Source organism: Lepisosteus platostomus, chromosome 25 (assembly GCF_059453375.1).
Source record: "Lepisosteus platostomus isolate fLepPlt1 chromosome 25, fLepPlt1.hap1, whole genome shotgun sequence".
In the NCBI taxonomy this organism is placed as follows: domain Eukaryota; kingdom Metazoa; phylum Chordata; class Actinopteri; order Semionotiformes; family Lepisosteidae; genus Lepisosteus; species Lepisosteus platostomus.
In genome coordinates this window covers 5,521,208-5,547,538 of record NC_142635.1, presented here as the reverse complement: position 1 = coordinate 5,547,538, position 26,331 = coordinate 5,521,208, and the positions used below count along the sequence as shown (strand labels likewise).

At 51.8% G+C, this 26,331-nt stretch overlaps 1 protein-coding gene across 3 annotated transcripts in view; it reads right to left on the bottom strand.

Moving 5' to 3' along the window:
- Positions 1–26,331, bottom strand: part of dscaml1 (Down syndrome cell adhesion molecule like 1) — a 158,366-nt gene that overhangs the window by 17,152 nt on the left and 114,883 nt on the right. For all 3 annotated transcript variants that reach the window (XM_088619154.1, XM_088619157.1, XM_088619156.1), the window contains exons 10-21: positions 25,171–25,290; positions 24,694–24,870; positions 20,664–20,863; positions 19,874–19,970; positions 18,777–18,905; positions 17,926–18,093; positions 16,515–16,585; positions 14,704–14,944; positions 11,925–12,071; positions 10,630–10,785; positions 4,342–4,481; positions 1,788–1,941 (exon numbers count right to left, since the gene is read on the bottom strand). In XM_088619154.1, the coding sequence (XP_088475280.1) occupies positions 1,788–1,941; positions 4,342–4,481; positions 10,630–10,785; positions 11,925–12,071; positions 14,704–14,944; positions 16,515–16,585; positions 17,926–18,093; positions 18,777–18,905; positions 19,874–19,970; positions 20,664–20,863; positions 24,694–24,870; positions 25,171–25,290 (1,800 nt within the window). The remainder of the gene's footprint in view (positions 1–1,787; positions 1,942–4,341; positions 4,482–10,629; positions 10,786–11,924; positions 12,072–14,703; positions 14,945–16,514; positions 16,586–17,925; positions 18,094–18,776; positions 18,906–19,873; positions 19,971–20,663; positions 20,864–24,693; positions 24,871–25,170; positions 25,291–26,331) is intronic.

Here is a 26,331-nt window from a genome sequence, read left to right as displayed (position 1 = left end):
TCACAAACAGCCTCACACAGATGCACACTGACCCACACAGAATCGCACAGATGTGCACTGTCACACGCAGCCTCACTGAGGAAGCCACTATCTGAGCGGGAGAGTAAGCACACATCTTGTGATATCACACACAGACACACGCAGACTTGCACAGAAGCACACAGACCTGCGCAGCCTCACTCAGGAAGGGCCTATCTGAGCAGGAGAGTAAGCACACATCTTGTGATATCACGCACAGACACACACAGACTCACACAGACGTGCACTGTCGCACGCAGACCTACGTAGCCTCACACAGACTCACTGAGGTAGCCACTATCTGATCAGGAGAGTAAGCACACATCTCTTGATATATTAACGGTGCTCTCCCTGTTACTACTCCTGCCTGCTCAATGAAGTATTGAGTGGGCCTGCCTGACAGAGGCTCTTTTACAGCTCGTTATTAACTTCAGGGAAAAGAACGCTATCTGTATTGTGCTCTCTCTCCATGGGCAATCCACAAGATATTGATCCCATCCTTTCTCCTCTCTCAAATACCGTGTCTATTGGTTAAGACATTTCTTGTCTCGACTTGGAAGGAGGCTGGTTAATTTGGCTGACCCAGCTCAAGTGAAATAATTAACAGTGGCCCTACAGCAAAGCCTGCCGTCAATTGAACACTGACATGGCTGCTCGAGAGGAGTGGAGGAGAGGAGACAAGAGAGGAGGAAGAACGGCGAGTGGGGAGAAGGGGATGGAGAGAGGCAAATGGACGAGGGGGAATAGAGAGCAGAGGGGAGAAGAGAGGGGCAGAAAGAGAGAAGAGTGCAGGGAGACAGACGGGGGCGAATCCACACAGCAGCCATCACTAGATTCCAGAGATTCCTGCGGTCCTCACCCAGCCTCCGCACAAACACAAAGGCAGTCTTGATCAGTAAGACAGCGCCTTGAGAGGAGGAAGGTCTCCGGGACGGAGGACAGACTGAGGGACCCAGTAAAGAGAGAACGACAGTGAAGATGGATGCGGTCAGAACCCAATTTGTGGAGACCGCACCAGCGGAGATGTGTGTCTGTGCTTCACTGTCCTGACCCTGTGCTTCATGGGATAGCCTCCTCAATGGCACAGGTCACTGACGGAAGAGCTGTCCAAATACACAAGGAGCTGTAGAAACGAGCGAAGGGAACTGGTTGAATCTACAGTATCCTGGAGATACACGCCAGCCCATTCAACCACAGGCCCTGAGCGGCCTGGGCTCAGGGTCCTGGAGGGGAAGGTACTGTAAGGTGCAGTACACAGCCGACGAAATGTCCTTTCACATTTGACAGAGTGAGGGCTGGGGTCCAGCTGGTGCGAGTCCTTCATGTGAGCGAGGAGGAGGAGAATACCTTGAGATCTGATGAAGTCAGACCTCAGAAGCTCAGCACAGGTCCCAGGAGACTCAAACAGGAGCCCTGTCCACATTCTGGAAATTGCACGGTAGTTTTTTTTCCAAAATCAATAGTCTTGTAATATACTACGTAACTTCACCCACCCTACCTTAAATTGGGCTAGTACCCTGTCTCCTTCCCCACACCTGTTTTCCACCTGTTAAATAATGTGTGAAGTTCAACTGAAAATATTTGCATTTACATGCATTTAAATTTTTAAAACTTTTAAAACAAAAAAAAGTTGACTCAGAGGCAAGTAAGAGCTGATTCAGAGGACGAAAGACAAGCCCCAGGACCCGGAGGGGAAATGCTTGGATTTTGGGAATCATTTCCGCACGGTGCGAGGCAGGATGTGGTTTCAGGCCTCCCCGGGGACTCACCCTTCCCAGCAGGCTCCACAGTGACCTTCTCACTGATGTTGCCACGGCCAGCGGAGGTGACCGCGGCCGCCCAGATGAGGTACTGCTGGCCTCGGGTCAGATGGGCTATCCGGTAGAACAGCTGCTCGGGGCTGGACTCGTACTCGCTGGGGGCCTGCAGGAGACACACAGACACAAGGATGACCAGGGATATACACACCAGAGCACCCAGAGACACAAAGACACAAGGGATTGACACACTGGATCACCCAGAGACACACAGATACAAGAGACAGACACACTGGAGCACCCAGAGACACACAGACACAAGAGACAGACACACTGGAGCACCCAGAGACACACAGACACGACAGATATAAACAGGAACTGCAGCGTGTTCCATGATCTCTGTCAGCATATTCTATTGCCAGCAGCTATATCAATCTGCAACTCAGCACTGGCAGCCCCCCTGGAGCTCAGCGGTGTGAGCCTGGCCAGTACCTGGATGGGAGACTCCTGGGAAAGCTGAGGCTGCTGCTGGAAGAGGTGTTAGTGGGGCCAGTAGGGGGCGCTCACCCTGCGGTCTGTGTGGGTCCTAATGCCCCAGTACAGTGATGGGGCATTGTAAAAAAGATATCATACTGTACAAAGCTATACTGTAAAAAAATAATCTCTGACTCTCCTGACTCTCTACGGTCATCCCAGGGTTCCTAATAATCCCCATCTCTGAACTGGCCTCACCACTCTGCTCTCCTCCCCACTGAGAGCTGGTGTGTGGGGAGAGGACTGGAGCATCATCCAGGTGGGGCTGCACACTGGTGGGGGTGGAGGGGATCCCCATGACCTGTAAAGAGCTCTGAGTGGTGTCCAGAACAGAGCTCTAGAAGTGTAAGCAATTATTATTATAGCAATTATAAGTGTGAGGATGTTATTATTATTATTATAATGCTCGACTCGCCAGATTAGCTTCTCTGCATTTGACTCATTTGATCTCTCGGGCCATCTGCCCCCCCAGGCACTGCAGTCAGATCACTGGAGCACTAGTCAGCCCAGTGGATTTCGGGAACTGAATGCCCTGTGTGTATGGTGTGTAGTGTGTGGTGTGTATGTGTGTGGAGAGTGCGGTGTGTATTGTGTGTGTTTGGCGTGTGGTGTTTGAAACGTGCGTGTGGAGAGTGTATTGCCTGTGGAGTGTGCAGTGTGTGGTGTGTGTGTGTGGAGAGTGCGGTGTGTGTGAGTGTAATTCACACCTTCTCTGATCTCACTGCTGTTCCTCAGCCTCCCTGATGAACAGATGAGGTTGTCGTGGCAACATGATCAGACACAGATATGCAAATGAGCTTGAGAGGAGACTCACAGAAACACTATACACACACACACACAACTGGATACGCACACTCAGAAGAGAGCACACACACACAGATAACACAACATGCACTATGGCACAGTGGGGCCAGTGTGCAGGCCTCTCTGGCCCTGAGGCGGTGATTTACTGGGGACGCGTGTGCACAGAGGCCTGGGGCCCAGGCCAGCTCCGGGGGTGGGGGTCGAGTTCATTCATTCTTCATGAATACCTGTCCCTTATATGACAGGGCTCAGCGCGCAGAGCCGGTAACAGAAGTGACGTCACCCCCCCCTGAAATCCGGACAGGGCAGAGATCTGCACAGGCAGAAGATGTGGTGTGGTGTGGTGGGGTGGGGCGCTGTGTTCGTGAGCTCGGGGCCCACGAGAGACCGGGTTCGAACCCTGGCAGGAGCAGGGAGCGCTTCATACCAAAGCATCCTAAAGCGCTTTACTCCATCCACACCTGAAGTGCATCTCCCACCTGGGCCAACAGCAGGTCGGAGAGGGGGGGATGGCTTCACCCGCTGAATTAAGGTGCGATGTCCGGAAGGCTCCTGCAGCACAGGCCCCCCGTCCCCATACTGGGAGACCGAACTGGAAATTCTACTACGAGGGGGAGCGGGGGAGAGCGCCACCTACTGGCACCCTGGAGTTATTGGAAAGCCTCAATGCCGAACACGCCCAGCCTGGCCTAGCTTAACTCTTACATGCCAGGACACTGAGGTAACACCCTTACTGTTTTGGAAAAAAACACAGTGGGATTTTTAATGACCACAAAGAGTCAGGACCTTGATTTTACGTCTCATCTGAAGGACGGCACTGTGTCCCCGTCACTATACTGGGGCATTAGGACCCACACAGACTGCAGGGTGAGCGCCCCCTACTGGTCCCACTAACACCTCTTCCAGCAGCAGCCTCAGCTTTCCCAGGAGTCCCCCATCCAGGTACTGGCCAGACTCACACTGCTGAGCTCCAGTGGGGATGCCAGTGCTGAGCTGGAGGATGGCACAGAGAAGAAGCCAGGACGAGCTCAGCTGCACCCAGATGGTGCCCCAGTACACCCCCACTCTCTGCAGATGCACCCTGGCTATAGCCACACGCAGAGGCCATGAGCAATGTGGACACTCGAAGGCACGGGCTTACAGAATTGCACTTAAAAGGGAATCACATTCAGGAGCTGTGCTCCAGAGAGGACCAGCCCCAGAGCTGCCAGGATGCCCTGTGACTTACAGGCTGCCCGGAGCCGGGGCTGGAACAGAAGATGGTGTATTTCAGGATGATGCCGTTGGGTTTGGTCGGGGGCAGCCAGGACACCACCACGCTGCTGGCAGACGAGGGCACAGCCTTGATCCCAGCTGGCGGCCCTGGATCTGAAATACAAACAGAAAAACAGAGAGGTTAGGCTCTCGCCAACAGCGTCAGTTTCCCACAATTCCTCACCAGAAACTTCGGTCAACTGACTTTTCATGCAATGACACTTGAACACATTACTCACAGAACATTCCCTAAGACGCTACTGTATATGGAGGCATAGCATATAACCTACGGCCAGCTCGCCTTCACCTGACACATCTGTAACTCAGGTCGAACCCTAACCCAAACCACACAGAGGGCACCCATCCTCTGAACCGAACCCTGTGCCCCAGAACACCTGGCAGGCCAATTTTGTTTGGTCTTAGGAGCTGGGCCTCTCTTAAGGAGAAACCATGGAAGTGGTGTTTGTGGACCAGCAGGTGGCGCTCATCCTCCCAGGACTGCAATCGCTAAACCGATTCGTACAGAAAACAAGATACATACTGTACATACAATTGTGCGTGTAATCTGCAGTACAGTACTGTACACTCAACGGCAGAGATCAGACTGAAAGTAAACACTGCTCCCCAGTCATAATCCCTCTTTTAAATACTGTGGATGTGCTCCCCTTGTTAGAAGAACTACGGTGCAATCATTATACCATTAAACAGGTCTGACATGGTTTGTCTTGATTTCAGCCTTTACATCCACAAAAGCTGAAATTCCAACAAGGCGTGTGTAGACTTTTGATGTGCAAAAAACTGCGCCGTATTGACGGAAAGCACACAGCTCAGTTCGGCTTGGTAGAGATGAGAGCACTTTGTTCTGCGCAGCTCAGAGCAGCGCAGGGTGAGGCAGCATGACTCTCCTCCCCATGTGCTGCTCGGACTGGACAGAGGAGGGCAGCAACATCTCAGCTGGAACTCGTACGGTCCTCCTCCAATCTGAGGGAGCGGCAGGGGGCTGGGGGAGAGGAGGGGGAGGAGCGAGGGGCAGGTGGTTCCCCCCCGGGGCCGGTGAGGAGGGCGGATGTGGGCTGTGTAGGGGCAGGGTGCCGAAGTGAGCAGCGCTCTTCCCGGAGCCAACGCCCAGAGCTGAAACACTCTCCACAGCAGGCGCTCCGCAAGGGGCAGGGGCAGGGATCGGGGGGGGGGGGGGATATCCTGACGAGCCGAAACTCCAGCCTTCGCTCAATCCCTTCTGACAGCAAAGCCACGCGCGGTCGTTCCACACTCCTACCGCGAGGTTTGTCTAAATTCCCAGGTCCCATCACTGTCCTTGTGTCCATCCAGGACTCTGTAAGGCTGCAGTGAAGAGCCCCAGCCTGGGATCTGAACTTGTGTCTGGACAGCGATGGGCTGGGAAATTCGGTGTCAAAGACAGGGACTAGAGGACAGCCAGGAGAGGGGACAGAGCAGGGACAGGGGGACGAGGAATGACTGAGTGAAGGGGGTCAGTAATTCTCCACCACAGACAGTTATTATTATTGCAGCTTTAGCGCTGTGACAGGGAATCTGCGAATCTGGAGCAGAAAGGATATTTAAGGCTCTAGCAGGAGGGGTTTGGATGGAGTTTAGGGAAAAATACATCATCATCATTATTATAGTTTAATCCCGCAGGGCTGTAATCTGCAGCCTGGGCACCTGTCACCAGGCAGGCGGCGAAGCTGTCTAATCCATACCCCACAGCGAGGATGCCGTACACTGCTCTACACTGCACTGGGCTGGACAGGCTCTCAGCTGAAGCCTGAGCCTGCAGGGGGGGAAGGGGGTCTCAGGTGCCCCCTAGACCTACCGGCAGGTCAGAGTTCATGGGTAACAGTCAAGTATATAGGTGCGGGGGGCTCGTTAGCTCATCATAATAATAATAATTCCCTACACTTACAGCACTTTTCTGGACACTCCACTCCAAACACTTTACAGGTAATGTGTGACCCCCAGGCATGCAACGGCAGCCAAAGTACGTCAGTACGCTCCCCGCACACCAGCTCTCAGGGGGGAGAGCAGAGTGATGAAGCCAGTTCAGAGATGGGGATTATTAGGAGGCCATGATTAGGAAAGGCCAGGACACCAAGGTAACACTCCTACTTTTAATTTTTAATGGCCACAGAGGGTCAGGACCTCAGTTTTACATCTTATCCAAAGGGTAGCACCCTTTGTTTACAGTCCTGTGCCCCCATCACTATACTGGGACATTAGGACCCACACAGACCGCAGGGTGAGCGCCCCCTACTGGCCACACTAACACCTCTTCCAGCAGCAGCCTTAGCTTTCCCAGGAGTCTCCCATCCAGGTACTGGCCAGACTTACACCTGCTGAGCTTCAGTGGGGCTGCAGAGGTATACCTGCAGAGGTAGCTTGGTGTGAGTGTGTTTGTCTGTGTGTATCCTGCAAGGACTAGTGTCCTGTCCAGGGTGTACCCTGCCTTGGGCTCGTTGCATGCTGGGATAGGCTCCGGCTCCCCTGCAACCTCATACTGGATAATGAGGTTAGAAAACGGATGGAGTTTTTTTTAACCTCAGACCGCTGACTGGCAGACAAGGCAATCTGCAGACTGTGTCCTCATTGCAAGGACCAGAGATCAGTTCTTAAAAGGCCAACTAACTAGTGGAGCATGGCTCTCTCCCAGCTGGTCATGATCGCTGCACTTGCAATTCAAGTTCAAGTTTATTTGTCATTCCAGCCATATACAAGTATACAGTGGAACAAAATATCGTTCCTCCTGGTCCACAGTGCAATTACAGGCAAGACACTGACATAGCCAAAGTAGACAGGACTAATAATACCAATATTAATAAATAAGATCGTGCAAACTAAGACAGTGTAAGCCGGAACAGGGGCAGTGTACACAGGATATGTACATAGTGCAATCTAACTGTTACAGAATAGTGCAAAAGATACATCACACAATATACACTTAACACTGGGGGGGTTTAACCTTGTTTCTGGAACTGGAGTGGGTACAAGTAGGAACCAGGGTGTTGATAAGCCTGACAGCCTGAGGGAAAAAGCTGTTACAGAGTCTGGTGGAGCAGGCCCGTACACTGCGATATCTTTTTCCAGATGGTAGTAGGGCAAAGAATTTATGGGAGGGCTCATCTACTATACTGTTCCTCCAAATCCCCCATTTGGGAGGGGGTATTTAAAAAGTGACATGGAGACAATCAGAGCAGAATGACCTACTGGGAAAACGGAGATGCTACACCAGAAAATGAGAGATGCAGACGCTGGGCTCCTAGGACTGTCACCTATCGGGGTAGCGTTGGTCAGGAAACAGATGCTAGATCTCCTACACTGGCAGGCAGAAGGAACTGAATCCTTATAGTCGTGAAGAAAGACTATTAGGAGAGGGTCTGACCCAAGCTCCGAAACTCCTCAAAGGCACTGACAAAGTCATCCCAGCGGACTTCTTCAGAGCGAAGAGTGAAACTCGAACCAAGGGGCACCAGTGGAAACGTGGTGGAAGATCTAAGACCTCTTGATCTTAGTTCTCTCCATGGTGAATTGCTTGACTGCAATATGCGAGACATGTCTGCACATTTTAAAATTCTGGAGCTGGAACAGAGCTGGAACACAGAACACACTTTGCAAACAAAGACATGCATATCAACACTCTGGAGCGCAGATATGAACATTTTATCTTTTCCTCTGGGTTGGAAATTGACAAATGATCAGCAGAGAATTGGCTCTAAACTTAAGAGTAGTTCCCTCTCTATCTGCTATCATACAGCACAGTTAACGTCTACTCTCTGCATCACATCTAGCTTTACAGACTGCAAAACCTACTAGATAGATGGATATCACCCTGCAGCAGAACAAGAACAACAACAAACAGAAAAGGCAAATGAAATCCTAGAGGCTGTGCCTTTCACTTGGGAGAGAATTTGCAGAAACCGTCTCCAATCACCCCTCCATATGTTAGCAGGGCGCTGAGAGGGGAGAGATGTCATGTTCGCTGTGTGTTGTGTGGAGACCAGCCTGCCTCCGGACACGCTGACAACACACATCACTGAGGCCCTGCGCTGACACGACTGGACTGGGAGAGGGAGGGGCAGAGAGAGAGGGGGGAGAAAAGTGACGGAGTGAGGGGGGGAAGGACACACAAAGTGAGAGCACGCTTCAGAGAGGCAGAGGGAGAAGACCAGGAGACGGGACGAGGCAGGAGACAGCGAAATGGTTAAACACAGGAAGGAGGCAGAGCAAGAGATGGCAGAGAGAGTCAGTCACAAAGGCGGAGAGGAGGAAAACAAAAAAGAGCGGGCCAAACCGATAATAAACCGAAATCCGCAACAGCTTTCGTCCACAGCTTCCCAACCCCGAAAGACAGCGGCTTCTAGATCCAGCAGGAGAGCGTCTTAATCTCACGGTGCAGTCCATAATTAACATGATTAACATTTTAATTTTATACGACTCTCCGGAAGAGCCAGGGAGAGCCAGGGAAGAAGCCACACACACACACTTGCAGAGAAAGTGACTGTGTGTGTGTAGCCTTTTGAGCAATGCCAGAGAAGCAGGTGTAGGCACACCTTGAGCTAGCCAGCGTCTCGATCCCATCAAGCCTTCAGGGTCCGGACACCTGAATTCTGCTATTTTCTACACTTTCCAAAGCTCAGGGGAGTGACTTCACAACATTCTGTTGAAGTCACCGAGTGGAAACGGCTTCAAGCCCAGGGACCAGTCTGAAATTGGTCAAATCTCGCAGGTATGGATTTTGCCATGGAGAGGATACAGATCTTATAGGACACGCAGCAGGTTGCAGGTTGATGGCCAGATGTATGCTATCTGTGATAGCAGAACTGGAACACATGACAGTGTGATACAGCCAGCAGCAATATCGCCCTGCAACTGACAGCCCACCGTAGCTCAGCAGGTGTGAGTCTGGCCAGTACCTATACCAGTCAATAGTGTTAGTGGGACCAGTAAGGGGCGCTCATCCTGCAATCTGTGTGGGTCCTAATGCCCCAGTATAGTGACGGGGACACTACACTGTAAACAGGTGCCGTCCTTCGGATGAGACGTAAAACTGAGGTCCTGACCCTCTGTGGTCATTAAAAATCCCAGGGTGTTTCTCGAAAAGAATAGGGGTGTTACCCCGGTGTCCTGGCCAAATTTCCCCCTGGTCTTTACCAGTCATGGCCTCCTAATAATCCCCATCTCTGAACTGGCTTCATCACTCTGCTCTCCTCCCCACTGAGAGCTGGTGTGTGGGGAGAGGACTGGTGCACCATCCAGGTGGGGCTGCACACTGGTGGGGGTGGAGGGGATCCCCATGACCTGAAAAGCGCTTTGAGTGAAGTCTCCAGAACAGAGCTATAGAAGTGTGAGGGTTATTGATATTTTTTATTTACAATACAGGCAATGTGTATCATGAGTACTTTATCATGAGGCAAGCGTGCAAGTGTTTCAGAGCGCGCGTCATGGCCAGCGTTGCCAGCGTTTCTTGTTACAATGCCCCATCTGCAGCCCCTTCCCCCATTCCCTTTTCTCTGAGGCCAGGAGACACAGATACAACCCTAATCCAAACCTCAACAGTGTAAGCACAAATTAATTCTCTCTAATCCATGAAGAATTAATCCCTTCTTGTATAGGCGGTAAGCTGTGTGAGACCCCCCTTCGGCCATAAGCGCAAGCTTCTTAATTCTCATTAACACTGTTAATGGCACATCAGCCCACAAATAAGCTTTAATCACCCTCCTCCCCTGACCGCCCCCCTCTCCCTCCCTCAGCACCTCGCCCAGGGGCACGAGCCTTTGTTCAGATCCCACCTCCACCTCCTCCTTCCTCTCCTCTCTCACTGCTCTGCTGCTGCAACTGCATATACAGCCCCAGTACCTACCCTCTCCTCTCTACAGCCCCAGTACCTACCCTCTCCCCTCTACAGCCCCAGTACCTACCCTCTCCCCTCCCTACAGCCCCAGTACCTACCCTCTCCCCTCTACAGCCCCAATACCTACCCTCTCCCCTCTACAGCCCCAGTACCTACCCTCTCCCCTCCCTACAGCCCCAGTACCTACCCTCTCCCCTCCCTACAGCCCCAGTACCTACCCTCCCCTCCCTACAGCCCCAGTACCTACCCTCTCCCCTCTCTACAGCCCCAGTACCTACCCTCTCCCCTCTCTACAGCCCCAGTACCTACCCTCTCCATTTACCATTTGTACAGTGTCATTGGGTTTGGAAGGTGCTATATTGACAAGTGATTTTTCTGAAAGCACGAGCGTGTACTCACTGTCCTCCTTGGTCTGGACGTTCAGCATGCGGCTCCTGACCCCGTCGCCGGCCTGCGTGTACGCCAGCACCTGCACGCTGTAGTTGGTGAATTTCTCCAGCCCCTTCAGCTCCACCCTCTCTCGTGTTGTTGTGATGTTCTGCATCTCTCCCCACTCTACGGGAGTGAGAGAGACATGAAGAGAAAGAGATCGCCTGCAGGTGCGGACAGTATGGATCTGTCACACGCGCTTGGTCCCAAGTCTTAAAAAACGCACACTGAAGAACTTGTCCACACACACAGAGCTCTGGATGCTTTTAAGCACACCGAGGTCTACGTGGCGGATCGGACACAGATGCAGCTAAGAGGCAGAGAAACAGCAGTACTGCACAGTGAATCCCAAACAAGCTGACACTAGGGTAGGTCAGCCAGGACAGGCTGAGACAGGCACTACCCCCAGATGGAAACATAAAAGCAGCATAAGATAAGTTAAAGAAACGAGAACGGGACACTCTCGTCTTGGCAACTCCTTGAGTTACTGCACCATACTGACACACCAGACATGGGATCATACCGTCTCAGACTGAGACACGGTCAGGCTACTACTACAATCTGTACTACACTACATACTATAATCTAAACTATACTACTATAATCTACACGGTAAATCTATATTGAACTGCAGTACAGTATGTCCAAAATTCGACAACAAGAATCCGGACCAGGTCTAGTGGAAGTGTTCACATTACTCCTGTCCTGGAGTCCTTGCACTGGCTTCCGTGTGGACTTTAAAATCCTCATGCTCACCTATAAGGCTCTGCATGGCTTAGCACCTCAGTACCTCAGAACTATTATCACCCTACTCCCCACCTCGCAACCTTCGCTCTTCTAATTCTGGTATCCTAACTGTCCCCCAAGCCCGTCTACATTGTATGGGTGACAGGGCCTTCTCCTGCTGAGCACCAAAGCTCTGGAGCTCTCTGCCCAAGGATATCAGAGTCACCTTCTCTAAACTCCTTCAAATCCAGACTCAAAACCCTCTTCTTCAGAAGAGCCTTTACTGAACTGGTTCCATTCTTTACCCCTCTGCTCCTACTATACTTAGTGCCACCATCCACGGTCTTCTCCGTGTATTGTAATTGTGTATTCTTGTTATTTATTGTTGTTGTCATTCTGTAAAGCGCTTTGAGAAGCCACCTTTAAAGGCGCTATATAAAATAAAGTTTTTATTATTATTACTACTACTAATAAGACCCTGGCAGACCCCCACCCCACACAATCACACACAGGAACAGGCTGAAGTCAAGGGCACCCACCTCCGTCCGGGAAGATCGACCAGTAGATGATGCGGTACCCTTTCAGCACGCCGTTCAGCGTGATGCGGGGGGGCTCGGACCACGACAGCACGGCCACGTCGGAGGTGATGGACATCACGCGCACGTTCTCCGGGGGCTGGCTGGGCACTGCCACGGGCAGGGGAGGAGGGAGAGGAACGTTAGTTCGGCACCTCGGGCGGAGAAGAGGCGCGATTCGAGTCGTGAGCTGGACTGGGGTAACTCGCCTGGCTGCGAAGGAAGACAGGACATCTGGGACACTGGGGTTGTGGGTACCCCCCGCGGTGGGGGGAGGGGAGCAAAAACTAAACACAAATGCAAGTCCGAAAGAAACGGGGGATTTACTGTATATGTGGGGGGAGGAAATGGGTGAGATTAGGGTCTGACCTCCTTCTGAACTTCTATTTAAGACCCAATGTTCCACACCTGTCTATGGCAAGAAGTTTAAAAAGCCAAAGACGTGTGTCCGATGGACAGCTGAACACGAAGTCGGGAAAAGTAACAAGTGGGAAAGAACGAGAAGCGATGGAGAAAAGGGCCAGGGTGAAGAAGAGCATTATGGGACTGTGCAGCCAAATTGGCATCTTGGGAAGAAAGGAATTCGAGGTGCTGCTTTAGGGAAGCATGTTGGTTTAATCTCCCTGTGTTTCTTGCAGCACAGCAGAATGCACATCTCTGCCGCAGCACTGCCATAGATACCCACTCTTTCGCCTCTGTAGAATGGATGTGTCTCTGACGTGAGATTTACTCATTTCCAGCTCCCCCAAACCATCATGCAACGTTTCACCTCAAAGAAGACCTTGCTTCTTAAGAAGGCAGCACGGTATCTTAGCCTTGGCAGAAGTTAGGGGTTCTGAGTTACTACACAATTTACCGGAAGCAATTGTGTCTTTTGTCTAGCTTGGTTAGTTCGCTCAGGGTGTCAGAAAGGAGGCAGCTGCAGCTGGACTCTGAGCTGGTGAGCTCTTAACTACAGGCCCTCGTCCCTGGCTCACTCAGCCACCCAGCCTTGCCCAGATGTAGCTGGGCCAGTATCCATTTCCCATGATGTCAGGGCTGAAAGGGACAGTGACGTCGGCTCAGGTCAAGTTCTGCTCCTGAGGATGGCTGATGTCCACTGCTCGTGGACACAGCGCAGGGGAGGCTGTTCTGCGGGGGAGAGAGAGGCGGACTGGCGCAACAGTGCTCAGCTGCAGCTAACAACTGCGGAAGAGAAATGACGGTGTTTATTGAGGAGACCGGTGGGGCTGAGCTATGCAGACCCCCAGACAGCCTTTACACTAACTGCCACTTAGGTAACATCATTACCAGCCTGCTGTGGCGGAATCTAATTGATTACTGTTTGCAGACCCTGTAGCCATGAGAGAGGAGGGAGGGGGGGGGAGAGGGAGGAAGGGAGCGAGGTAAGGGAAGAGGGAGGGAACAGACAGGGATACACGGAGCAGGCAGGAAGGAGACGGAGGAGACGGACAAGAAGACACTGCGGATGGGGAGGCAGCGAGCGGGAGAGAGGGGGGAGAGTGGGAAGAGAATGCTATCCCAGCTGTGTTTAACTGCAGCTGGAAGAACAGGAACGAGAAGACACACTAATGATGACTATCATCTCTATCGCTGTCATCACTGTTATTATTCCTATTCTCATTGTGCTCTGGCTTCCTTTAGGTCCTTACGGTACTTCTGGGGATTCGTTATGGGATATGACGGGTAGGAGGAGGAAGCAGTCATATTGGAGAGAGCGGCAGATCGGTCATACAGAAATAAGCACTGGGGAGAGTGCAGTGTGGGCAGGCGTTTGGGGCTTTATGACAGTAATGGGACTCTCTCTCACCCCGGTTGTGACACTTTAATGAGAGGGCTAATTAGGGCTGAAGGATGGAGGAGGAGCTGAGTGGAAGAGTGTTGGTGCGTGATTGCAGTCATGGGCCCCGATGGATCAATTAGGGAGCAGCATAGCGCCTCCAAGAGGAGATGGCAGACATCACAGAGAAGGGTGCAATACACTGTCAGCTGAACCTCACACACTGCACTTCATACACAAAAGTCATTGAAGTACAGTGTGAAGTGAGAACCAGTGTGCAGTGTGAATTGAGGACCAGTGTGCAGTGTGTTCAGGACTAGTCTTCAGTGTGAAGTGAGGATCGGTGTGCAGTGTGTTCAGGACCAGTGTGCAGTATGAAGTGAGGACCAGCGTGCAGTGTGTTCAGGACCAGTGTGCAGTGTGCAGTGTGTTCAGGATCAGTGTGTAGTGTGTTCAGGAACCAGTGTGCAGTGTGTTCAGGATCAGTGTGCAGTGTGTTCAGGACCACTGTGCAGTGTATTCAGGACCAGTGTGCAGTGAGGATTGGTGTGCAGTGTGTTCATGACCAGTGTGCAGTGTGGCAGTGTGTTCAGGACCAGTGTGCAGTGAGGATCGGTGTGCAGTGCGTTCAGGACCAGTTGGCAGTGTGGCAGTGTGTTCAGGACCAGTGTGCAGTGAGGATCGGTGTGCAGTGCGTTCAGGACCAGTTGGCAGTGTGGCAGTGTGTTCAGGACCAGTGTGCAGTGTAAATTGAGGACCAGTGTGCAGTGCGTTCAGGACCAGTGTGCAGTGAGGATTGGTGTGCAGTGTGTGTTCAGGACCAGTGTGCAGTGTGAATTGAGAACCAGTGTGCAGTGTGCTAGTGTGTTCAGGACCAGTGTGCAGTGTGCAGTGTGTTCAGGACCAGTGAGGCTCAGGGATCGTGTCCAGTGTCCAGGAAGTGGCCGGCTGGCTGTGCCTCACCGTCCTCCAGCGTAGTGCAGTTGATCTCGGTGCTGGAGGGCCCGGTGCCGGCTCGGTTCAGCGCCTGCACCACCACTCCGTACTGGGCAAACTTCTTCAGGTTGTCCAGGGTGTACACCTCGCTGTCGCCCGTCGCCTTCATGTTGGAGATGGTGTACTGCCCGTTGCTGCCGGGTCCATTCTCCCGGTATCCGATCTGGTAGCCCCGGATCACCCCATTCTGAAGCTCCTTCTTTGGGGCCTGAGAGAGGGAGGGAAGGAGAGAAGAAAGCCTGTTGGAGGAGTTCCACTGGGACTTCACCGGCTGTGCATGCACACACTGTAAGGCTTGGGCCAAATGAATCCAACAGAACTGCACCCAGCTTTGAGGAGAGTGAGAGGGTGGACACTGAACGAGTCTCAGGGCTGAGTAAGAGACAGGGGTGCCCACAGAGACTAGAGGACAGCCAGGGGAGGGAACACGCTGTATGGTTCGGGCAAAATGACTCAAGCAGCGTGATGCCTCACTGCTCCTAATATTCAACCAGCACAAAACACAACCAAACCATTCACGGTTAAAAAAAAACATATTTAAAGCTGAATTCAGTTACTTCTGCCATGTGTTGTATGATTGGGACTTGTAACAGTTTAAGCAGTTTAACATCACTGTAAGATAAATACACTGCAAAGCCTAGAGGTGCAAGCTTGAGATGACGTCTTTTATATTGCCCCCCCCCGGCCAAATCTTGACACAATTAGTCTGCGCTGGGAAGGTGGGTTCAGACAAGACAGCAGCTCTTGCCTGAACTACATTCCCCAGAATTCCACCCCCCTGTCGCCTAACCAGATGGAAGAAGATCACTGGCAGGGTGACAATTCAAAAACCAAGGAAGCTGAGGCTTCCAGCTGGTTCCACACCTGCTGTCTGGAGAGAGTGGGGCCGCTATATTGCATGGCTTCAGTGCACCCGACTGATGGATCCACGGAAAATTATGTTGTTTGGGAAGATGTATAAGTAAGAGTTATGTACTATATTGTAAAGAGCATTATTTTTAAAGAGCACTATTTCCACCTTATTTCTACTGATGCAGCATACAGAATCACTCCCACTGTGGGCGTGTCTGATACAGTGTCACACCCACTGTGGGCGTATCTGATACAGTGTCACACCCACTATGGGCATGTCTGATACAGTATCACTCCCACTGTGGGTGTTGTCTGATACAGTATCACTCCCACTGTGGGTGTTGTCTGATACAGTATCACTCCCACAGTGGGTGTTGTCTAATACAGTATCACTCCCACTGTGGGTCTGTCTGATACAGTATCACTCCCACTGTGGGTGTTGTCTGATACAGTATCACTCCCACTGTGGGTCTGTCTGATACAGTATCACTCCCACAGTGGGTGTTGTCTAATACAGTATCACTCCCACTGTGGGTCTGTCTGATACAGTATCACTCCCACTGTGGGTCTGTCTGATACAGTATCACTCCCACAGTGGGTGTTGTCTGATACAGTATCACTCCCACAGTGGGCGTGTCTGATACAATATCACTCCCACTGTGGGTGTGCCTGATACAGTATCACTCCCACTGTGGGTGTTGCCTGATACAGTATCACTCCCACTGTGGGTGTTGCCTGATACAGTATCACTCCCACTGTGGGTGTTGTCTGATACAGTATCACTCCCACTGTGGGTCTGTCTGATACAGTATCACTCCCACTGTGCGTGTGTCTGATAGTGTCCTCTGAGACCAGCCCATTTAAACAGGTGTGTCACAGGTCTGACAGCAGGGCTAATGCCAAGGGGTGCAAGAACAGCGGCTCACCTTCCAGGTGACCCGGATGCTCTGGGAGGTCATCGGCTGCAGAGTGACGTCCAGCGGAGGCCCGTCGGGTGCTGTAAGGTAGGAGACAGGTATCGGGGGCGTCAGTCAGTCCCCGTGAGAGCAGCGCTGATCCCGTGACATCTGTCAGCTCATCCTGTCTCACACTTTGGTTCAGTTTGCTTGACTCGGCCTTACTGATAACAAAAAAATCGCCTAGAACAAATCTTACCAGAAGCGGAAATTTAAGATTAAAAACATAACCTTTTGGAGGCCGGTTTCAGGTATCTTGTTCTGCTTTGAGGCAGGCTTGTGTGAAAGGGACTAAGAACCACATTTTTCTTACAACAAGAGGGTCCTCGTTCTGGCTCTAGTCCATGATGGATCTGATGATTTATGGATCAAGGGGCGGCGACTGCTGTGAAATTCATGGTTTGCCACCTAAAAAGACGCCTGGCAGTGATCAATAAGGTGTTGTGCTTTTCCATGTTTAAACGGTGCAAGAATACAACAGCTCTCCAACATGTTCATCACTGCTACACTGCGCCAATGTAAATTAAACACTAAGTCCCTAAATACAAATCGTTAAATCGATGCTCTGAGACCCTTCTATGTTAATTCTACAAAGATGTCATTTGCCAACGACCACGTTTACCGCTCGTATGCGTCAGCAACTGCCAAATCAATAAAAGGCGATTTTGTTTTCATGTTTCCGATAATATTGCTCACGTCCGCTGCTGATTCGGTAACAGACTTGAAAAGAAGGGCTGTGTGCAGCTGGCGCAGGTTCTTGTGAAAAGACAACATCGAAATACAATACATGTGGCCCTGGCCAAGTCAAGCCTGAAAGCTCATTCGGAAGAAACCTGCAAATACAAACCAGAGCACAGAGGCAAAAGCTACGTGGAAGCGCATCATCAGCTCACCTGTCTCACGCTTTCGTTCACCTGCCTCACTGATACAAGAAATCTGTCCAGGACAGTCTTACCAGAACCAAACATTTAAGATGCAAAATTCACCTTTAGGAGGCCCGTCTCTACACAAAGGGCGGTGGGAGTGTGGCACAAGCTATTGAGTCATGCCGTGGAGACTAATATGATTGGCTGGATGTGATCCTCCAATCAGAACAGCGGGTGCTTCTTTACCCAAATAGTGGTAAGAGCCTGGAACAAGCTGCCCAGTCATGCTGTTGAAGCAGGTACGCTGGTTTCTCCCACAAAATGGCTTCATGAGAGATCCTTCAATCAGGACAGGAGGCGCTACTTTACGCAGAGGGCAGTGGGAGAAGGGAACAAGCCTACTTGCCACGTCGTTGAAGCCGATACCCTGGTTTCGTAAGAAGTGGCTGGATGAGATCCTGGGATTAGTGTACCAACGACCGAGCGGGCGGACAGGAGGGGGGGGTGCCACCTACCTGCCTCCTCGGTGCTGATGGTCAGCTCCTTGCTGGCCTCGCTGCGGCCGATCTTGTTGAAGGAGTACATGCGGATGCTGTAGACCCGCGCCGGGTGCAGCTCCACGATGTTGGCCTGGTTGATGGTGGGGGAGATGTTCCGGGTGGCGTGCTTGAAGTCCCACGAGTCTGCGGGAGAGAGAGAGAGAGGCGGCGGAATGAATCGGGGTAGGAGGGCCCCTGGGACATGTGGAGGGCGGAGGAAGACCAGGGCAGGGGACAGGGTCAGGAAGAGGAGGCGGGCATGAGCGAGACAAGGAAGCGCCTTGCACTCCCTTCCTGCATCAGGAGAGCTACAGTCCAAACGACGGGCTCTGATTCTTTGGATGCTGCATACTGAATTAAAGATGGTGTGGTTACTGCTTGCGTTCCTCCACAACTGCCAGGTCCTTCCTGCGACAGGACTGGCTGGAGCCCTGAACTCTACTGGGCCACTGTCTCTGCTGGGTTTTGTTCCAGCCAAGTTCTTCGTCGCAGGCTGATTGATCTCAGTTTTTTGATTTTGTGGCATATTTGGAAATTTGAGCTCTCTTAAAAGGTCCACAACAGGATGTTGTACAGTAATTGGTATCAACCCTGCACCAGTTTCTGAGCTTTGGAACTGCCCCAGTGTGCTCAGGGCAGTGTTGACACAGCCCCAAGGTGCTCAGGGCAGTGTTGACACAGCCCCAGTGTGCTCAGGGCAGTGCTGACATAGCCCCAGTGTGCTCAGGGCAGTGCTGACACAGCCCCAGTGTGGCAGCGCAGGGCAGTGCTGACACAGCCCCAGTGTGGCAGCGCAGGGCAGTGTGAGGACCGCTGTCCCCCTGTACCTGACTTGTTCTTGTACTCGATGTCGAAGCTGGTGATGATGCTGTTGCCGTCGAAGCGCTGGGTCCAGCGCAGGTTCATGCTGCGGGCCTTCACCTCCTTCACCTCCAGCTCGGGGGGGTCGGGGGGCTCTGGGAGGGAGAGCACTCAATCAGCACTGGACACACCTGGACAACACTCACCCACCAGTGTCGCTGATAAGTCATTTGCAGTTTTGGTTGACAAAACGTGCCTTTTGGGTCGATGGGAAATAACTTATTGTAAGCTGATTATTTCAGAGTGACATCAGTATTGTCTCCAGACAAACTACAACATCAATCCCTAAATTACTGCTTTATAGTCATAATAATACTGAGTTCCTCTCTATTGTATTTTATTCTCTTCCTAACTGCCACCCAGCAAATGAGAAAGTATACTAACGCTGGGGGAAAAACAGCACCTCCAAAAGGAAATAATTCTAACACAAAGGGTCTTCTCTGTGGTCACAGGAGTAACAAAGAGGACACAGGCTCGTACATCTCCAAACAGCTGTGTAAGGTAACAGGCTCCATGTGACAGTAAGAGATTCAGCTGTTCACAAGAGCACAAACCCAAAAGCAGTAAGAAGAGAAGAAATTCTAAATGGAAAGGTTGTTAAAGCACAGGTCTGTGGTTCAACTATTTTTTTGTCAGATTAAAAAACTCAAATGCCCAGTTGATTTCCTGAAAAAGACTGAATTTGATTGTCCAGGTCCTGTTTTTCATGTGGCCTTTCATGTGTCCTGGGGTGGTGGTCAGGGGTACTGTCCAGTGTCTGTGCTGGGCTGGTGGTCAGGGGTACTGTCCAGTGTCTGTGCTGGGCTGGTGGTCAGGGGTACTGTCCAGTGTCTGTGCTGGGCTGGTGGTCAGGGGTATTGTCCAGTGTCTATGCAGGGCTGGTGGTCAGGGGTACTGTCCAGCGTCTGGGCTGGGCTGGTGGTCAGGGATACTGTCAGTGTCTGTGGTGGGCTGGTGGTCAGGGGTATTGTCCAGTGTCTATGCTGGGCTGGTGGTAAGGGGTTTTGTCCAGTGTCTGTGCTGGGCTGGTGGTCAGGGGTCAGTGGTCAGTGGTCAATGATACCTTGCACAGTGAGCTGGATGAGGCCACGGCTTTCGCCATAGGAATTGATTGCATGGCAGGAGAAGAAGACCGAGTCACTGCGGTCTGCTGGAATCAGCTGGAGGAGACAGAGCAGGAATCACAGTTAGAAAAAGCAGAACACCTTTTACAGTACAGTAGCGTCACACTGATGCACACTGCCCTGATGCACACTGCCCTGAACTGTGCTGTACTGTCACATTACAATACATATGTACAATATGTACAATACAGAAACAGTGACAGTCTTTACTGTACAATACAATATAGACACAGAGGCATGCTGTACTGTACAATACAATACAGTGACACGCTGCACTGTGCAATATAATACAGACACAGTGACACTGTACAGTATAATACAGACAATGAGACACGCTGTACTGTACAATATAGACACTGACACTGTACAATACAGACACAGAGACATGCTTTACTATACAATACAATACAGACAGAGACACACTGTACTGTACAATATAGACACTGACACTGTACAATACAGACACAGAGACACGCTATACTATACAATACAGTGACACACTGTACTGTACAATATATACTGACACTGTACAATACAGACACAGAGACACGTTATACTATACAATACAATACAGACAGTGACACACTATACTATACTGTACACTCCAGACACAGTACAATACAATCCAGACCAAGAGACACAATGTACTGTACAATACAGACAGAGACACACTGTACTGTACAATCCAGACAGAGACACCCTGCACTGTACCCTACAGACACAGCTGACCTTCAGTGTGGAGACGACCTCTTCAGCGTTGTCCTTGGTGGTGATGGAGTAGCGGGTGTTGCGGTCGGTGTCGATGACGGTGTCGCCCTTCTCCCAGCGGATGATGATGGGCCGCTCGCCCCTCGCCATGCACTCCAGCTCCTTCTGCTGGCCCTTGATGGCGATGGTGGTGTTGGGGTGAGAGGTGATCATGGCGGGGACTGTCGGGGGGGACGAAGAAGACACAGTTTGCGTTAGGGCGCAAAACACAAGAGGACGGCGTCCCTTCAAACTTGCGAACGCTCGGTTCTTGGAGATGGCGGTCTGGAGGTCAGCCGATCGGGGTCTGGAAGGCACATGAGCGAGCTAGTGATGAGACAGAGGCATCACCATACGAAAGGGTACGAGAGATAGAGAGGGCCATCGGGCCCATTGGTGCTCATGATCCAAAGATCTCCTCCGGCGGGCCAGTGCGCTCCACACACCAACAACTCTCCGTGTAAACTGTACAACAGTGTGTACTCAGCCGTAAAAACACTTCTCCCATCATTTCCACTGGCGTCCTGTCGCTTGTGCTTCCCTGAAATTCGGAAGAGTTTCCGCCGACGCCTTTAAGGATTTGGAATGCTTGAATCTGGCGCCAATCCTCCCCAGTTGATACCTTCCAGTGGCAGTGAAAATTGTGTGGAAACTGCGTGAAAACCTACGGGTTTTCTTTACACACCGAGTTGCGGGAGCATGGAACAAGTGAGCCAGGTCAATGAGCCAGACATTTTTCCAGAAAGAGCTGGGTGCGATCCTGTGATCAATTAACGAATAAACTACCAAACGGGCTGGAGGGACTGGCTAGCCTCCCGTGGTTTGTCACTGGCTTGTCTTCATGTGTGTCAGAAAACATGCATCTGTTGCAAAGCCCATGTAGCGGAAAATGTGCTAAGTTGCTAATTTGGCTCCTGTTTTGGCCATTCACCCTCCGCTCTCTCTCCCTCACTCTCGTAAATCACTTCCCCTCTCTGCCAGGTAAACGAGACAGCCCCCCAGCCTCCTCCTCCCTCTCTCCCTCTCGCTCATCGATCCATGTGGGGGTTCCGCTCTTTTGTTTTCATCATTTATTCATCTCGCTCTCTCCCTCAGGTCTCCCGCGTGCGGAGAAGAGACAATTCAGAGAGGCAGAGGAGAGGAACGCTTCAATCAATAAGACTAACACAGGCTAACATTCCTCTCCTCGCCAGAGAGAGAGAGAGATGGGGAGAGGGGAGAGGGGTGAAGAAACAGTGAGAATCCAGGTGAACTGGAGATGGACACTCAGGAATATAGCGAAATGAGCAAACAGTAGTAGCAGGGAGGGGAGAAAGGGCAAGAGTAAATGGACAAAGGAGAAATGGACTGAGACAGAAGTAGCTGTGTTGTCTCTTCTTTCTTATTCACACTGCTGTGCTCCATTTTCTAATTGCTTCTTCAAGCACAGGGTCACTGGAGCCTATCCCAGCAAGCCATGGGCGCAAGGCAGGGTGCAGCCAGGACCCAGTCCATCGCAGACACACACACGCAGGGATCGACGAGGTCACCTGTGTCTGTCTGAAACAGGGCTGCACTTCGCCTCTTTTGGAGGAAGAAAAGATTTTTGTGACAGTAGCGCACAGTCATCTCCTTTAACTCACAAGCTGTCTGCGACCAAAATGAGACACGGGCAGGTCCTGTAATAATCAGTCCTGATCCCCAGAGACCTCAAACTCTGCCACGTTTCTGCTTCAGAACACATTTCTAATGAACGTTTTTCAGTTTTCAAATTCCAAGCCATAGATATTTCATCTTTTGGACAAATTCTGAATTATTTTGTTCAGGAGCATAAGAGTTGTTTCAAAGAAGATAAAAAGAGAATAAGGTCCATCTTTTTCATTTTTAACAACCATATCCAGTAGAGGGGTGTGAGGGAGCTGGAGTCTATCCCAGAAAGCAAGAGGTGCAAGGCAGGATACACCCTGGATGGGACGCTAGTCCATCCCAGGGCACCCAGACACAGAAGAAGGGGTGGAGGGAGGGTTCGAAAAGGAAGCACACAAGCAAATCAGCAAGGAGAGCGATATTTACACGTAGGGAGGTGGAAGTGGATGAGATCAGGGTGTGACCTCCTCTTGAACTTCTGTTTAAAACTCCATAATGTACACAGTACAGTGTCAGGAACTGATCGCGTGTTCCTACGTCTCCATCACGCGTCCAGATATTTCCCCAAAGCCGATTTACTACACTATCCCCAAACGTAATTATTTAGAACATTTCAATAAACAACTTTAAATGGTAGAACATCAATATCGGTCTTATTGTTCCAGGCGCTGAATTAAATGAATGGGCAACACTGAGAATTACCTGTGGTACCATGATGCAGTGCGGTCGGTCACGCTGACTTGTTTTCAGCTGAGTCTACTGCTGAATGAGTCTAAAAGCACGCGCAGTACCCCTACAGCAGTCCTCCCTCTCTGTCTCTCCTCAGCGCTGCCCACATCAGGACGCGTGAACCTTCCTGCTGTATGAATATCGTGTTTTTCTGCGTGCGACGAGGGCTTTACACAATCAGCGTTGTTCATCGGATCGGGTGCCATTGCATCAAAAAAGCGCACGCCTGAGCGATCTCCAGCTGGCTGGACGAGGAAGCTTTATTATTTCGCTATGTTTCTGACGACCGTGCACGCGCGAGAGTGTCAGGCAGAGTCACTGGAGACAAGGTCTTTTACAGTGTAAAGGGAAAGGTCTCTCAGCCTCACTGAATCAAGGCCCCCTCGTTCCTAAACCCTGTAACACAAGGGAGGCAACCTTCTCCATGCAGAGTGTGTGTGATGGGTGGGAGGGCGTGTGTGCTGCAAGAAAACTCCCGTGCACTGAAGTGTGAGAGTGGGATGTTGTGCATTGTTCAGTAAGTGTATATATTTGTATGTGTGTGTGACGTGCATGTAGCTATGGACTGCGTAAAGAAGTACAGTAGGCTTGTGTTGTACGCAGCAGCATGTACCCAGAGTGTATTTCCAAATTTAGGACACCCCCTTAGGTCTTCCTATTCCCCTCCCTTAAACAGGTAACATCAATCATAAGTGTATACGTATGTGTGGGTCGTTTAAAGTACTATGAAAACAGTAATACAGCAAATAGAGTACTGTACACAATACAGAACAGATCAAATGAAATGATCTGTTTTGTGTTGCCGGTGTGGGAAGAGCGCAGGGCGCTTCGGGGTGCGGAGGAGTGTGTGTGTGCAGAGAACCAGCTCAGATTACAGGACGAGAGGGAGCAGGCTGTGTGGGGGACTGAGGTGGAGTGATTACATGCGGATGTGTGGGAGTGGGGCGTGTGAGTGCATGTGGGAGAGTGAGAGTGAGGAGGAGTGTGAAAGTGTGATGTGAGGGAGTGAGATGGAGTGAGTGTGATGTGTGTGTGTGGGAGAGTGAAGGAGTGTTTCAGAGCGTGCGGGAGAGTGAAGGAGTGTTTCAGATCGTGCGGGAGAGTGAATTTGTGTTTCAGAGCGTGGGGGAGAGTGAATTTGTGTTTCAGAGCGTGCGGGAGAGTGAATTTGTGTTTCAGAGCGTGCGGGAGAGTAAATTTATGTTTCAGAGCGTGCGGGAGAGTGAATTTGTGTTTCAGAACGTGCGGGAGAGTGAATTTGTGTTTCAGAGCGTGCGGGAGAGTGAAGGAGTGTTTCAGAGCGTGCGGGAGAGTGAATTTGTGTTTCAGAGCGTGCGGGAGAGTGAAGGAGTGTTTCAGAGCGTGCGGGAGAGTGAATTTGTGTTTCAGAGCGTGCGGGAGAGTGAATTTGTGTTTCAGAGCGTGCGGGAGAGTGAATTTGTGTTTCAGAGCGTGCGGGAGAGTAAATTTATGTTTCAGAGTGTCTTGTAAGGGAGAATTGTACTTTAGGTGATGGACTGTGCAATATTAATACAAACACTGGATGTAGCCTCAGTCTTGATGGCCATGAAAACAACTGTTGGCGATATGAGACTATAGTGGGAAGACTGAGCGCTGGAAGCCCTGTCCGCGGTGGGGGGGTGGCGATGGTACTCACTCTTGACCGTGAGGAACATGCTCTTGCTGATGTCCGTGCCCACTCCATTGCTGGCCTGGCACAGGTAGTAGCCGATGTCTTCCTCCAGCACGTGGCGAATGAGCAGGGAGCCGTTGGCCAGGATCTGGATCCGGCCCGTCAGGGGAACAGGGTGGTACTGCTGAGGATTCCCACTGCCTGCAGGAGCGGGAGAGGGGAAGGGGGGGTGAGAGGGAGGCCCGGGTCCAGATACGCAACGGACACGCGACAGAGGAGGGAGACGGGAACAGAACAATGGGCAGTGAGAGGCAAGGTAGTGGGGGAAAGAAGAGAGAGACGCAAAGGCATTGGAAAAGCAAGGACAGAGGGATAAAAACCCGTTCAGATGAGCTAAGCAATGAGTCAGAAAGTGTGGAAGGGATGGCGTGTAGGTGGGGAGCTCAGGGGCATGGGAGTCGAAAAGCGAGTGAGCCAGTGGAGGGGGACCAGGAGGGTCACCTTTGGCGTGTTTCCACATGACTTCGGGAGGAGGGTAGCCGTCCACAGAGCAGTTCAGGACACCAGCTTTGCCATAGATCCCATCTTGGTTGTTGGGCTGCACTACAAACCGGGGTGGCACTGCAGAGACACCACAAGGCACAGAGGGAGAGAGTGAGAGACTGGCACCCTCCCTACCCATTCCACTCCCTTTCTTGTTCCAGTTTCCTGGTCTTCTCCATCTGTCTCCTTGCCCTTACTACACCCATTCTTGTCCCCACTGCTCAAGCTGGTTCCTGGCTCTCCTGACCACACACCAAACGATGGCAGGTCCCCCACAATCCCTCTCCCCACACTGACAGACAGCAGGTCCCCCACAATCCCTCTCCCCACACTGACAGACGGCAGGTCCCCCACAATCCCTCTTCCTACACTGAGAGCCGGCAGGTCCCCCCCAATCCCTCTCCCTACACTAACAGACGGCAGGTCCCCCACAATCCCTCTTCCTACACTGAGAGCCGGCAGGTCCCCCACAATCCCTCTCCCCACACTGAGAGCCGACAGGTCCCCCACAGTCCCTCTCCCACCACTGAGAGCCGACAGGTCCCCCACAGTCCCTCTCCCCACACTGAGACACGGCAGGTCCCCCACAATCCCTCTCCCCACACTGACAGACGGCAGGTCCCCCACAATCCCTCTCCCTACACTGAGAGCCGACAGGTCCCCCACAATCCCTCTCCCTACACTGAGACACGGCAGGTCCCACACAATCCCTCTCCCCACACTGAGAGCCGACAGGTCCCCCACAGTCCCTCTCCCACCACTGAGAGCCGACAGGTCCCCCACAGTCCCTCTCCCCACACTGAGACACGGCAGGTCCCCCACAATCCCTCTCCCCACACTGACAGACGGCAGGTCCCCCACAATCCCTCTCCCTACACTGAGAGCCGACAGGTCCCCCACAATCCCTCTCCCTACACTGAGACACGGCAGGTCCCACACAATCCCTCTCCCTACACTGAGAGCCGACAGGTCCCCCACAATCCCTCTCCCCACACTGAGAGCCGACAGGTCCCCCACAGTCCCTCCCCCCACACTGAGAGCCGACAGGTCCCCCACAGTCCCTCTCCCCACACTGAGAGCCGACAGGTCCCCCACAGTCCCTCTCCCTCGGCTCCGCTC